This window comes from Hevea brasiliensis, unplaced genomic scaffold (assembly GCF_030052815.1).
Source record: "Hevea brasiliensis isolate MT/VB/25A 57/8 unplaced genomic scaffold, ASM3005281v1 Scaf5, whole genome shotgun sequence".
Classification (NCBI taxonomy): Eukaryota; Viridiplantae; Streptophyta; class Magnoliopsida; order Malpighiales; family Euphorbiaceae; genus Hevea; species Hevea brasiliensis.
This window is the reverse complement of record NW_026615028.1, coordinates 1,921,766-1,935,985: the sequence shown is the minus strand read 5'-3', so window position 1 is coordinate 1,935,985 and position 14,220 is coordinate 1,921,766. Positions and strand designations below refer to the sequence as shown.

Below are 14,220 nucleotides of genomic sequence, written 5' to 3'. Positions count from 1 at the left end.
ATTCAAGATATTTGGGCTTTCCGCTTTTGTGGGCTCTTCCAGCATTTAGATTTTTATTTTGGACTGTAGTGTAATTTTACAAATTCAATTTCTTTTTTTACACTTTTCTATGTATTTTTATAATAATAATAATAAAGGCTAATGAAATCATTTTATTTTGGTTTTTTGTTTTAATTATTCAACTTAAATGACTTGGTTACTAATTTTAAAATTTCAATAATTAAATCAAACTGTAATGGCTTAAACTTTTAAATTTATTATTATTGAATAACATGAAGGACCATCATAATTATTTCGACTAACATAATTATGGAAATTGTTACTTTTTTTAAATTAATTTTTTAAATGTATTATGTACATTATTTATAATTTAATTTATTTTTATATAATTTTTTATTAATTTTTCGTATGCAATTATAAAATAAAAAATTCCTACTTTAATATAAATAATAATAAAATCAAATAATAAAATATAAATAAGTAATAATTAAATTTAAATAATAAAAATAAAAAATATTATAATATTTATTACATTTTAATAATAATTATGATGTCTTTTTTACTTATATATTTAGTTTTATATGTTTATTTTATATAAATTATTTTTAGTGAATACTGAAAATTAAAATAAATTAATAGTTAAAATTATAATAAAAAAAATTAACAATCAAAATAACTTTTTAACTCAGTTTTGATTAAAGATTAAAAAATAAACTTTGAAAATCATGTTAAAATTATTTAAAAAATAACTATAATTATAAAAATTTTAAAAAATATATTTTTTAATATTAAACATTTAAATTACATATTATCATTTACTATTATTTAAATTTTAATTGATTTTATTAAAATTATAAAATTAGTGTTAATTATATTCTACTTACCTAAATTAGTTTAGTTTTATTCTATTTACATAAATTAGTCAAAATTAAAATGTAATTATAATAATTTCATTGAAGTTTTCAATGTAAACTATTTTTTAATTTATTATATTGAATAATAATTTGAAAATATAAAATTATTTATTTTTAGTCTTATTAGAAATGAAATAATTAAAATTTGTTTATATATAAAAAATAAATTTTAAGTTTAATTAAAGTTATATTTTTATCAATATAAATAATTAAAAAAAGCTATAAATTTATAACTAATAATGTGGTTTATTTACTTAAATTTGATTAAAAAATTAAATTCTTCAATTTAATATATAGTTAATGCTAAATTTTTATTTAATTATATATATACTTATTAATTTTATTAAAATAAATTAAATAATTTTTAATAAATTAATAATATTTATAGAATTACTATATTATAAATTATAATATATTTTTTTAGTATAAGTAGAGTTATTATTAAATTAATATTAAAATTTTAATTTAAATTAATTATTTTGTAAAAAATGAAATTATTATATATTTAGTGATAAATATTTTGTCGCTAAAAATTATTAGAGACATTATAAAATATTATGAAATTGACATTTTAAAAGATTTAATGATAAATATTTTACCGTTGAAATATTAGTGATGATAATGTTTGGAAGGCACTAATTACTAAAATCATTAGTGATACATATTTTTATCGCTAAATAGTATTAGCGATAAATTTATATGTATTAGCATGTTATTATTTTTAAGATACATTATTGACGATAAATTATTTATTTATAGTCATAAATTTATTTTTTTATATTAGTCATAAATATTAAATAGATAAATAATTTTTCATTTTTATTTTTTAATTCCATATTTTTATTAATTTCTTCTTATAAAATTTTATATTTATTTGAAGCTAACTATAAATAGATTAAGAATTTTAAATTTATATAAACTCTAGAATTAAAAATTTTAAATTTATATAAATTTAAAATAAATTTTAATAATAAAAATATAATTATAATTAATAGATAGGTTAATATTAATTTTTATTTATTAATTTCTTATTTTAGATAGTTACTTCTTATAAAATTTTATATTTAATAAAATTAAATAAAAATAGAATTAAGAATTTTAAACATAATTGAAATAAAATATTTTAATGAATTATAACGAAATAATTGAAATTTATAATTTCTAAATTTATATATTATTAATAAAAATATAAAACTTAATTTCTATAAAAAATAATATAATTATGTCTTATTAATAAATATATTAAACATTTATACTATTAATAGAAAATATATTTTATATATTAATTTAGATATCAATTATTCAATCATCCAAAGTAAATCTATCAATAATTAAAATTATTTGTTTATAAATTAACAGGAAATCGAACTTTATTATTAAATAATTTTTTATTTTTTAATTTTATTAATTATATCTTTTTCCAATTATAAGTGAATAATAATTTATTATAATTAATATCTAATTTGATAATTATATAAATTGTAAATTAAAAAAAAATATATATATATATATATATTTTTTTTTTTTTTTTTTTTTTGTGTGTGTGATGATGCCACTTGAAAAAATGGTAATTTCTCCTACAAATAATCATCCAATTAAACACTAAAAAATTTTCACACTGGATTTTTGTAATATTCCTCCTCGCAACAGCCTCGTTCTTCCTAAAAATAAAGGCTTTGATCAAATTGAGAGATGTAGCTGCACTAGTCTAATATTTTTGCAAGCATAAGTATTTCTAAATGTTTTGATCATCGTTTTATGCTTCTCATTCATCCATGGCACAGCTTCATCAGCTTACTTCCAACGGTACGCGTCTTCTATACTTTCGAACTACCATGTATCATAGACAAGAAAAGATTTTTTTTTTTTTTGGTGAATTGATTAAGTATTTTCCCGGCTGTTTGCTGTTCCGTGTGAAATTTTATTGTTTGGGGCTGCATTGCATTGAATGTGGAAGTGAATTGTCATTTAGGCTGGGAGTTTAGCTGTTTATCCGAGTAATTGGGAGGAAAATGATCAATTTTTATCTCATACATGAAATGGATTGAATTGCTACGTCTTTGAATTGGTGGTTAACAGTGTTTCCGAAATTAATAAGAGAGAAGAAATTTCAAGTAGTGCATAGAATTAAGGCCCGTAAGCTGAGTATTTGTTTTATGAATAATGAACTAGGATTACTTGGTCAATTTGAATTTGAAATTTTTGATTATGCAGTAAGTATTTGAGTAGCTGGCTGCAAATTTTTTTAGGGCTGTTAATTCTCTAACTCTTATGATATATAAGATAGCAGAGTACACATTTTGAATCCATTTACGCTATATGGTTCTAAATGCACTCTACTTCTGTTGGTCCAACTTATTTCATTGAGATTGAATTGATTGTTTCCTGGTGGCTTGGCTTGGCTTGGACAAGCACACGGAAGGTCGTCCTGTTGGCCTTCCTTCTGCTCTGATGTAAATTCAGAATAAGATGCCTCATCTTCTGAAATTGTCTAATTAACCATTATCTTCCAGTAAACCATCTCAGTTCCAGCTAAAACCATTCAAGTTGTTTGCAACTTGAAGCCGCATCAATTTCATCGTGGGAATTGAGATCTAGTTTTGTTGCAAAGTAAGACGGTCTATGTCCTGGTGAAATATTCTCATTCTGTAGCTTAAGTGAATCTGTCCTCTTGTTAGTCTGGTCAGGAAAATTGTCATCATCATTCCTTCCCTTATATCTTCCCTCAGCAAAGCTACTACTTGTATTGCCGCTTTCTTCTTGGAGTCCAACTCTCATGGATAAATCACTGGAGCATCTTTCTGCAGAAAAAATTCTCTTTTCTGTAGTGTTTCCCACTGGGGAAAGGAACATTTTGTTATCTTTTAGGTTTTCATCCCACTTGAATTCAGTTGGATGCAGCATGTGATCTTCTGCCATTTCCTTTGACTCCAGGAGAGCATTACCATTATAGGGTCTAACCCTTATTCCAGTATTGTGTATGTCTTGTTCCTTTTGGGACCCTTCACAGGAGGTCAGGCAGCTGTCCATTGAACAATCTGTAGGTGGAGTTGTTTGCATTTGCTGGGGACAGAGACCCTGCAGTTCTTTCAGCTCTGAAAATGCTGAATTCAGGCATTGAGTGGATACTTTGGACACTAGTTCAGACAGTTGAACTTTGGCAGCTTCAAGTCCCACAGTACCTAAATTCTGCCTTCCAAGAGTTTCCTGTGCTTTCTCTAGCACAGCTTGTAGGTATTTTCCTTGAGCCTCTATGCGAAGCTGCAAATGTCGTTGTACCTGGTTCAGTCCAGAAAAATTTTCAGAATGTGGCTAAATCCTATACCACAGAGATACATCAATGATGTCGAATTAACTGATAAGAAAACATAGTAACGAAATAGGTGATGGAAAAAGTTGTGTGCCTGAAAATACCTAGTTTTTTGTGTTGTTCTAAGGAAATGAAACTTGTGCACTGCTTAATCTACTCCCACCTTTGTTGCATGCGTGACTATACTTTGTTTTTGATTTATGAATTTAATGGTTCTTAGGGGATTACCATGTGGATATAGTAGCTTTCTTCATTTTAAATGAAAAAGCATATAAGCAGCTACACTTCAACTCAGCTATGTTTCTGAGAATTATGTTATTGTGCTTTTAACATTTGGGAAGAGTGGGAAATCATTCATAATGAATAATTGGCTTATTTCCACAACCCCCCACCCACCCAACACCACCCCCCCACAAACCACCCCCGCCCCCCCACACCCCCCCCCCCCCCCCATCATGGTTAATGAAGGTTTTTACCAGCACTTCTAATATGTTGAAATGGGCTGCCTCTTATTTTATTGTCAGCATTTTAAGCAGTAAGCACTGTACCTCAAGTTGCTCTTGTAGTCTTCTCTGCACTTCTATTTGCATTTGCAGTGCTTCACTGATGTGTAAGCTTCTGTATTTAAATAAGCATAATCATTAAAATGTTTTGCAATGTGAGAAAGTAAATGAATGAACATAAATCAGTTCAAGTCTGCATACTTGTTTGTTTGGGATCCAATGCTTATATTGTTTATATGAGTAACATTTGCTTCAGACATTATATCACCTTCCACAGCATTAGCACCTGTACCAAGTGAGTTATATTTTAGTGTTAACCAGTGAATTTTTGAAAACATTTTAACTTTTTGACATTGCACTCTTCCTTACCAATTTTGCTGCTCCTGCAAATAGCTTGTCCATGAAGATTCTTGCTGAGCCTGTACTTCTGTGGACACAAAGCAGGAGTTAGAACTTTATACGTGTGAATATAAAACTAATAAATCAACACCGAACTACCCTCACATTATCTAATGAAATTATTAAAAGGAAAGAGTATTCTTGAATGATATTTGCATCTTTGGCTCTTTGATGCTCAGGCTTCTTGGCTTCTTACTAATTACTAATTACACTTCAAGGCACAAGATTTGGCTGCCTCTTGTTTAATGTTTTCCCTTTTTCTAACAGTAATAGAAAATGAGACATCGTGTACATTATAAAATTACAGAAACAGTGAAATCACCCGGCTATATTGCTTCCTATCCTATAATGGAAAGGACAAATTTCCGTTATTTATTTATTTTGTTACATGATTGGCTAGATTACCAAATATTATGGGACTTGAATCTGACAAAAACTTTTGAAAGCTCTATCAGCTGGTATTGATAATATTTCCAAGTAGATTCTGTAGAAGGTGTACAATTTACCTGTAGATGACTCTTTAGATGATACAAGGTAAGTCCTGGAATCCCCATAAGTTTCATAACTGCTTTTGGAGTAGCTTCTGCAAGGAAAAAGAACAATGGTTGAATATGCGGAACTTACTATTATTTACTTTAATTTAGGATTTTTAAGTTTTTCTAGTATACTCACTGTCCGCTCCTCCAAGCTGATTGACTGCTTCTATGAACCGTTCGTGGAGATCTGGTGTCCATTTTAGTCGAGGCTTTGCATCAGTTGAGAGGACAAGTCCAGAATCTCCAGGACCATTCCCACCTTGCAGGAATAAATGCCTATCGGGGGGGATTGGCATTCTCGCAGAGGAGTGGATGCTCTTTCCTTGGTGTTGATGATGATGATACATCTCTATCTATTAAAATCCCAATTCAAGTTTAACTTGAAATGGAAGCAGTAAAAGTGTAACTATTGTTGTTAAGATCAGTGGTGTTTTTACCTGATGCCTTGTTTTTTTTTTTTTTTTTTGTGCTCTCTTGATCCAATCTTTTACTCCCTAAAATGTTGAACTTGATCATGCAATGTTCTTCAGGGAAAATTCGATGTCCTAATACTTCTAAGCAAAATTTTCTCAACTTCCCTTGCCTATTTCTTCTCTCCTTTGTTTGATGCTCACAAACCAAAGATCTGAAGGTGGCTTTTTATAAAGCCAACTGGGGCAAGGAAGGTCGGTGAGGCACAGAATCTTGGATGGGGTTGATGGAAAACCTGACCCAATCCGACCCAATCCAATATTCACAGTGACTTGAAAAGAGAGATTGCTTCTTACTTTGTTTAGCTGTGGGGCCTCTCTTCTAACTCCAATTTCTATTGTAAGTGCTACCTATTTAATTTCTTCTGCACATTAACTCTCCAAACACATTCACAGTTTGCATTAGATACCAGTATCGATCCACCTGTGTTTTTTAGATTTTATGCATTTGGATTTGTCCATCTAGCAAAAGCAAGAATCTTATTCCAGGATATAAGAGGAATTTTTCTGACTTGGATTATGGGAATCCACTATCTCTAGTGTTAAGACCTCCGCCCTCTCATTCTCATGGAAGATTCTCTGATTTATTATATATCTGTTCCTCTCCCTGGTCTCAGATGTTTTTTCAGTTGTCAATGTACTAGTGAAACAAATCATATTATATAATTGGGCTTTAATTGAACGTTAACTATACCACAGGGCAGATGGGTTGTTTTAACTGGTTATATTTGGAGGATTTAGAAGAAGATTCTGTTGACTGGTGCACCTGGAAACTTTGGAATAAGATACAAAACAAGAAAAGGGAAAAAAAAAAAGGTTGAAAGATGCTTGTCCTTGGACATTGTTTGAAGGCAACGAATGGAATAAGGAATACATTCTCTTTTGTCTCCTTCAGTAAGTTTGGTACTTATTCAGCCCACATAGTATAAAATAGAATGGGCCCAATTCTTTTTCATCATCAATTGGAATAAGACAGCCAGCTCTGCACCGACGAAACCTAAGCATCTGGGACCCAATGAAAAGAAAAGAGAAGGATTGTACTTGCTTCCATACTTACATTTGATTAAGGAAAAGACAATTCTTGCCCTGGAAATGACTACCTGCCCACGACTCCTGCCTCCATTGGCCAGATTCTCTTGTATGAATCTATACACTCATATTTCGCTACTTGATTATTGTTTTATGTTATTTTGATTCTTTTTTTTTTAATTTTTTTTAATCAAGACTTCTTAAGCATTGCTATATTTATAACTTCTCATTGAATGACTGTATGAACAGATGAGCTCATTATTGTTGTTTTCTATAATTTTGCATGGATTTGCTCAGAAGATATGTAGAATATATGCACCATAGGCACCATATAATTTTGCATGGCTTTGCAGGGAAGATATGTGGAATATAATGCATCATGCAGATATGCGAACACACATAGAGTCTCACATTGACTTGTACATCTGAATATTTTTTAATGAATACACATTCGAATTTACAGACCCCATCTTCATGTATGGGTACAATACAATAGAGTCCCTGCATGATGTTCAGTTGACTAAAAATTGTGCTGCTTGTGCTAATTATTAGACCTTTGTTAGCCTCTAGGAGATTAGATATATCTTCTACTTCATACATTATGAAGTGCTATGTTGGAATGGTGTAAAATAACATATTTTTTGGATTTGCATTACCAAAAGTCAAGCATGTGTTAACTGCATGATCTTGATGCTTATGCTGTTGTATTGAATTTCAATGAAGGATCTGTTCTTGAGGTGATCATCAGGAATTATACTCTACCTATTTAAAATACAAAGAATATTATCTATATGATCAACAGCTAATGCAGAATAAATTCTTCAATTAAGCAATGGAGAAAACAATCTTCCAACTTACATTAAACCTCATGATACATAATATTTGTTGACAAATAAGGACATATTCGATTTGCATGTTCCTGTTTATTGAGGCTCGAGAAACGTCTTAAACAACCATTGCCAAAATTCATAGAAATTATAAAAGTTCATTAAAGGGTCGAGCAGGGAAAAAAATCCCATTCCTTGAACAAAATCTTAGTTCCAATTGGCCTTTTAGGAAGATAAATTTGATTCTGATTTGTCAGGATATTTTATGCAGTTCGGGAAAATCTATGAAAAAACCTCTAGGTAAAGTATTAAAGTGGAATTCCTAAATAGTTTACTGGCATGTGGATAGGAATAAATTGCAAGAGGCATGATAGGGTACCTTGCAAGTTGCAAAATTAAATTACTAGTGATAAATGAAACAAATGTGACCACTTGTGAATTCTGCTAGAGTCATGATGATATTGTAAACTGCTAAGCTAAAGATATAACAAGTGACTGTATACATTTGCATAAGCCAAGCAAATTGGTTAACTTTAATTTTTGATCTTTCCATGACAGGAATATCATGTATGAAATATTCAATGTCATATCAGTAACTAAAAGCTGCTATTTTCTATGCTTACCCCTGTATAACTAAAGAATTTAAAATGTAGGAATCCATTAAGGTAAACCTTGTTTAATTGGGTTGGTACTGTGTTAAAAAGTCATTAGTTGTTTTCTGTCACATGTATGATTTACTTCATCAGAAACTAATTTAAGTTAAATACTTCATGTTTCATCATATTTTGCACTATATAAAATTGCTGATGAGTTGTGATGGACATTCGAAAGTGTGTATGCCTAGCCATAAATAGAATAAACATGGGTGTTTTAACTTTCATTTCATGTCTCCCAAGGACTCAAGATATTGGCAATGGTACATGTAAAGTACTTACCTTTCCTTTGATGTAATGCCCTTATTTCTGTTTCTTCTTGACAAGGGCTCTCTCTCTCTCTCTCTCTCTCTCTCTCTCTCTTTGTGTGTGTGTGTGTGTGTGTGTGCATTTTTTTTTGGTACAATACAAGAGAATACTTAACATTTTACTTTCTGTTATCACCTTCCTCTCTCTGTGGTTGATATTCTTCACTTTGGAATTGAGGACTTGGATTTTTGTTCTTCCTTGTACTTACATTTCCTTTTATGGATTCTTTGTTATAATAATTTTACTTTGAGGATGAAAGGGAGCTCTGAAAAGAGAAAAACATCATATATTAGAGAATCATGCTAAGGACTAGTCAATCATAAGCAATGAGACGTGTTAAACATTCATTGGTTGCATTTTTTGGACCACACATGCCATGGCACCAGATGAAATAGAAAGTGAGAAATGACCACGGAATGTATTCCTTGTGGGAAAAAATATATAGCAGTGGAAGAAAAGCTGTTATAGATTCTAAGAATTGGAATGTTAGAATCTAACTCAAACTAAGGCCAATGAGTCATTCTCAAGTCAAGAATTTTGTTATTCCTCTCTACTCAAAGCCACAAAAAATGGGTTCCCACCCATCTTTTCTTTCCCTCTTTAGCTTAATATAGTCAGATGCCCTTCAGACATTCATGATTAGTGTTGTGTCCTTATAAGTTGAGAATATTTGCCCTGTTTAGAGATTGCTTTGGTTTATTTGAGATGTAGTTTGCATAGGTACCATTTTTGCAACTCTCTTCTGAGTTCTGCCACTAATAGGCTGTCAAAACTGCAACTAGCATTCTGCTTCTAGGCTTCTTATCCCCTTTCCTGTGTTGTTTTCTATCCCACTTGAAAATCAAGTTCTATGATTTTTGTCCCCTCATGCTTTATTAGACATTAATCCCTGCTAAGTGAACTAGGTTTTATTCTCTAACACGCCTGCTATAGTTAGGGTTGGCCAAGGCTTTGTTTGGGTTTGCAATTGTTCAACAGTTTTATGGGCTCAAATCATCCAAAAATTGGGGATGAGAGCTGGTTATTGTTTCTTCCTTCATTGAACCTGAACTTGATCGAAACTGAAATCTGTGATTTTCTCGAAGATATAATAGTAAATATAGTCCTATAGATACCATACATTTAAAATGAAAAGTTAGCAAGATTTGTTTCCATGTGTAACAAATTTTCATATATAGAAATCATGATTTGCAAAGAATATGATTCGAAAATGGATAGGTAATGAAGGCTGAGCCACCTAATTAAGGTAGGATTACTTCCTGCAGATGCAGCCTCCCATGTCTTCTCCCTGTCCTCTGATAATTTAAGTTATTTATAGCAACTTAAGAGGAAACGAATAATCACCTGATATGATCTGATATCATAGTGAAGAAAGGATTGTGATAAGTGAAGATGAATATGCTGCTTTTTGGTGGAGCAATTTGGACTTTTTTTTTTAATACAATTATTGTTCTATTTTATTTGGTTTAAGATTTTTTTTTTTTTTCTGAAATCAAATCTTTTTATTATTGAAACTAAAATTAACCAAACTGTACTTTTCATTTTCCCTTTACTTTTTCAAGAATATTTCTTTAAAACCACTAACTTAAGAACTTTTTTTTTTTACCTTTTAGGAAATGTTCCTCCATGCTGTGAACCCATGGTGCTAATGATGATGCAACAATGCTATTTGTATAATGTTGGTGTATTATTTATGTATGAGAGTCATCAACACACTAATTAATCAATGGAGTATAATAAAGTTTATTATAACTTGCTATTCAAATTTGATCTGATTAAAAAAAAATTGAGATTACCCAATAGGTTAGTTCAATTAATAAGTTTAGAAGTTTTTCTCTTTTATCAGTTAGTGTTTGATTTTGTTGGAAAATATTTTAAGATTATTTACTCGGAATGCAAAGGAATCTGAATAGCTCACATGTAGCATAACTCATTATTCATACCCTTAAATCAAACACATACTCTCTCATATACATACCTAACAGTTTCAGATTCCATAAAGGTCAGTGTTCTTGGGACCTTTGTTCCCTCCAGGCAGCATCAAATTAGGGCTCACTGCGATGCACAGTGAAGTAGGTTCCATGATCAAGTGTTGATATCTCCAAATATAAGAATAGAATTTCCAGGAACGCATAGCATAATTCTTTTCTTGTACATGTGCGTGTGCCTGCTTTTTGGCAGAAAAGTAGATTCCAATTCCATACAACAGAAGGGACTATTTTATTAATAAAATAAAATTTCAGTGATTAAATTATTTCAAATTGAAAAGTAGTTAATGTCACGACCCAACCTATGGGCCGGACCGGCACTAGGACCTGGGCCAGCCTAAAGCCCCCGAGGCCCGTAGTAAGCCTAACTATTCATTAACCCAATTCTAAGGCTTATTTGGGCCCAATTTCAAGAAATCAACCGGACAGAGTCCGGCCATAAAGTGGACCTTTCAACGGGGAGTTTTTGACTCACCCGACCTGTAAACAAAATATATCATCAATTGGGGAGCTCAGCTCAGCCTCCACATACTCATATCAGCATAAAAATAAATTGGAGCTCAGCTCCCTCATCCAGTCCATCAAACATGCATATAATAATTTTACAGGTCCACAATAAGAACTTATATTACAAGCCCAATTTAAATGAAGGTTTCTAACACATGCGGAAATTCTAGAAATTCATAGAATTACACAAATATTGATAAACGACCTGCGAGGGAGAAAAGCAGGTTAACCTCAAAAAAAATATCCTCCTGTGGCCTGAAAAAAATATTGAACAGGAGTGAGCGTTCGACTCAGAGAGTAAAATATCAATTTTAACCATAATCTCTATAACTATCTAAAACTAATGCACCCTGTAGAGTGAAATGCAACATCAACAACATTTTCACATCATAACATCAAAAAGGTAATTTGGAGCACTCACACCCTGTAGTATCAACCATAATATATGGGAGCTGATCCCCTATACAGCTCTCTTAAATCCAACCTGGTGCCAGCGAAGAACTCAAGCCGGACTTTCGCTTAATAAACCAAATCGGGGGTCCCAGCGAAGAACTCAAGCCGTGACTACCCGTCCTATCCATAGTCCACACCACATCACACGCACGCCAACGCACGCACACTGCTCCAAATTACCACAACAACATCCATGGCACGTTAACAGTTATGAATGCAACATAAATCGTGCCTAGAGTTTAACTACATAAATATATGCATATAAGTGATGCATGGGCATGCTTGAACATATAATAATAGTGAAATTACAATTAAAATTAATATTTTACTCACAGACTGGACAACGGTCACTGTGGCGGCTGGGCGGAGGAAGAAGGCTGTCCCGGCTCACCTGACAATTACATTACAATTATTTAATACAAATGACTCCATACAAATCAAGAAAAGACCAAGTACGTCCTAAGTCGTGCCGAAAATCCGGCAGAGTCTCCCCTATACCTAGGACCTACCCAACCTGCAAAATGGCTCAAAACACACTTCTATATTTACAATCCATATATCCACAGCTCAATCATATCACACAGCCCCTCCTGGGCCCATCAAATCAGTCATCCATCACAATATGTAAAATTTCAATTTAGTCCTTATAATTGATCATTTTTGCAAAAACTACCCAAACAAGCTCTAAAAATTCTAAAACTTTGCCCCGCGGTCCTTAGCAATATTACTAGGCTATTGCAAAAAGAATCATAATTTTCTAAGCTACCACGAATATTTTATGGATTTTTAATCCTATTTAAGCACTAGAAAATTATGAAAAAGCAAGGTTCGGGTTTACCTTTGCCGATTCCGACTTCGGGGACGCGCTCTGGACGTCTGACAATAGGGGGTAGCCAAAACCTTGGTCCAATTATGAGACTTTTCCTAGAACGTGCATCGGCGGAATTCACAAACTCGGACAACTGTCGAATTTCTGCGAATTGAGGATACCTACACGAAGCCCACAACACGGGGGTTAGTACATAAATTTTTTAGAATTTTCTAAGCTCATTTAATGCTCGGAAAAACACTGCGAAGTTTCGTGGGACCCACCGAAAAATGGTGTCGGAAAAATTCGAAATTTATGTCGCCGCGAAGCTCTCGACGAATGGAGCGCTCTGGTACTCTCGGTTTTCTCGTGGGATTCACGGTTTGCGAGAAATCTAGCCCAAAAGTCGAAATGGGCTAAAAACTTCCCGAGCAAAAATCGGACAAACCGCTCGATGGATTTCGGTGTTCTTGGTGTCTATGGAAAGCTCTCGTCGAGTAGATGATTTTAGACACAAGACCCGGTCCGATTGGTGGCCGGATCGGCCGGATTTTGGCCGGGGAAGTCGAAACGTCGCGCGCGCAGGGGAGGACGTTCGCGCGCGTTTTCCGGCCGTTTGGGGCGGCGGCCGGTCGGCTGGGACGGCTGGGAGGCGGCGCCGGTGAGCTGGGGTGGCAGGGGGAGGTGGCTGGCCGGCGGCAGGGGCAGGAGGAGAGAGAAAAGAAAGAAAGAAGGGGAGGAGGTCGGGACGCGCGGAAGAAAAGGGAAGAAGAAAAAGGGAGCCGGTCCGATTCGGTCCGGTTCGATTCGGCCGGTCCGATTCAGGATACAAAATTTTGAATTTTTACTCTGCCTCGGGACCGAAAACGAGGTCCAAAAATTTCGAAAAAATTCCAGAAAACTCAGAAAAATACGTAGACTCCAAATATATTTTTAGTTTTGCCACGTGGTCTTTAAATTAATTTTTAAAAATCATCAAAGTTTATATTTTCGGAAAATCGAACCCGATTTTTAAGATCCGAAAAATCTCAAAAAAATTTCTAAAATTTAAATAGAATTAAAATACCAAAAATGCTCATAAAATTTAAAATTTTGGGGTGTTACAGTTAATGGAGTTAATAGTCAATTTACACTGTAGAGACTAATTTATTAACATAATTAAACTTTAAGGACCAAATTATTACTCAAAAACATACTAAAGACTAATATGTGAGTTTTGCTATACCTTAAAGATTTAATTGTAAATCACCCTAACAAAAACTATAGACATATGGTAGGAAGTAAGTTGCATTATTAACCATGAGCTTGTTCAATAATATTTATAAATATAGCAGAAAAGAATCCTTATCCTGCATAAAATATATGAGCTGCATAAGCAGATCCCTTGTTAGTTCTGTGGTTCACTTTTAATTGGTACCTAGGACTATTAGGTCTTCCTTTATAAAAGTCACCCTCTTCCCAAACCATCCATTTCATGTTAACATTCCAAATTTAGTTCCAATTGGTAAGTAAAC

At 32.6% G+C, this 14,220-nt stretch overlaps 1 protein-coding gene and 1 long non-coding RNA gene across 7 annotated transcripts; one reads left to right on the top strand and one right to left on the bottom strand.

Annotated features, from left to right (window-relative positions):
• The first annotated feature begins 2,461 nt into the window (after positions 1–2,461).
• LOC110659105 (uncharacterized) lies at positions 2,462–10,879 on the top strand. Of its 6 annotated transcripts, none has more exons than XR_009146944.1 (4): positions 2,462–2,720; positions 5,527–6,472; positions 6,832–7,270; positions 10,564–10,879. It is a non-coding gene; the product is annotated as an uncharacterized LOC110659105 (long non-coding RNA). The 6 variants fall into 6 exon arrangements; XR_009146943.1 differs by lacking the exon at positions 10,564–10,879 and having other exon boundaries at positions 5,582–5,660; positions 5,771–6,472; positions 6,832–7,619; XR_009146942.1 differs by lacking the exon at positions 10,564–10,879 and having other exon boundaries at positions 5,527–5,660; positions 5,771–6,472; positions 6,832–7,619.
• Positions 3,089–6,009, bottom strand: LOC110659104 (myb-related protein 2). The gene is given in 7 exon segments (XM_021816956.2): positions 3,089–3,461; positions 3,463–4,193; positions 4,773–4,842; positions 4,929–5,013; positions 5,097–5,154; positions 5,633–5,709; positions 5,799–6,009. Coding segments are annotated over 7 exon segments (1,257 nt in total). The 3' UTR covers positions 3,089–3,436.
• Positions 10,880–14,220: the final 3,341 nt, after the last annotated feature.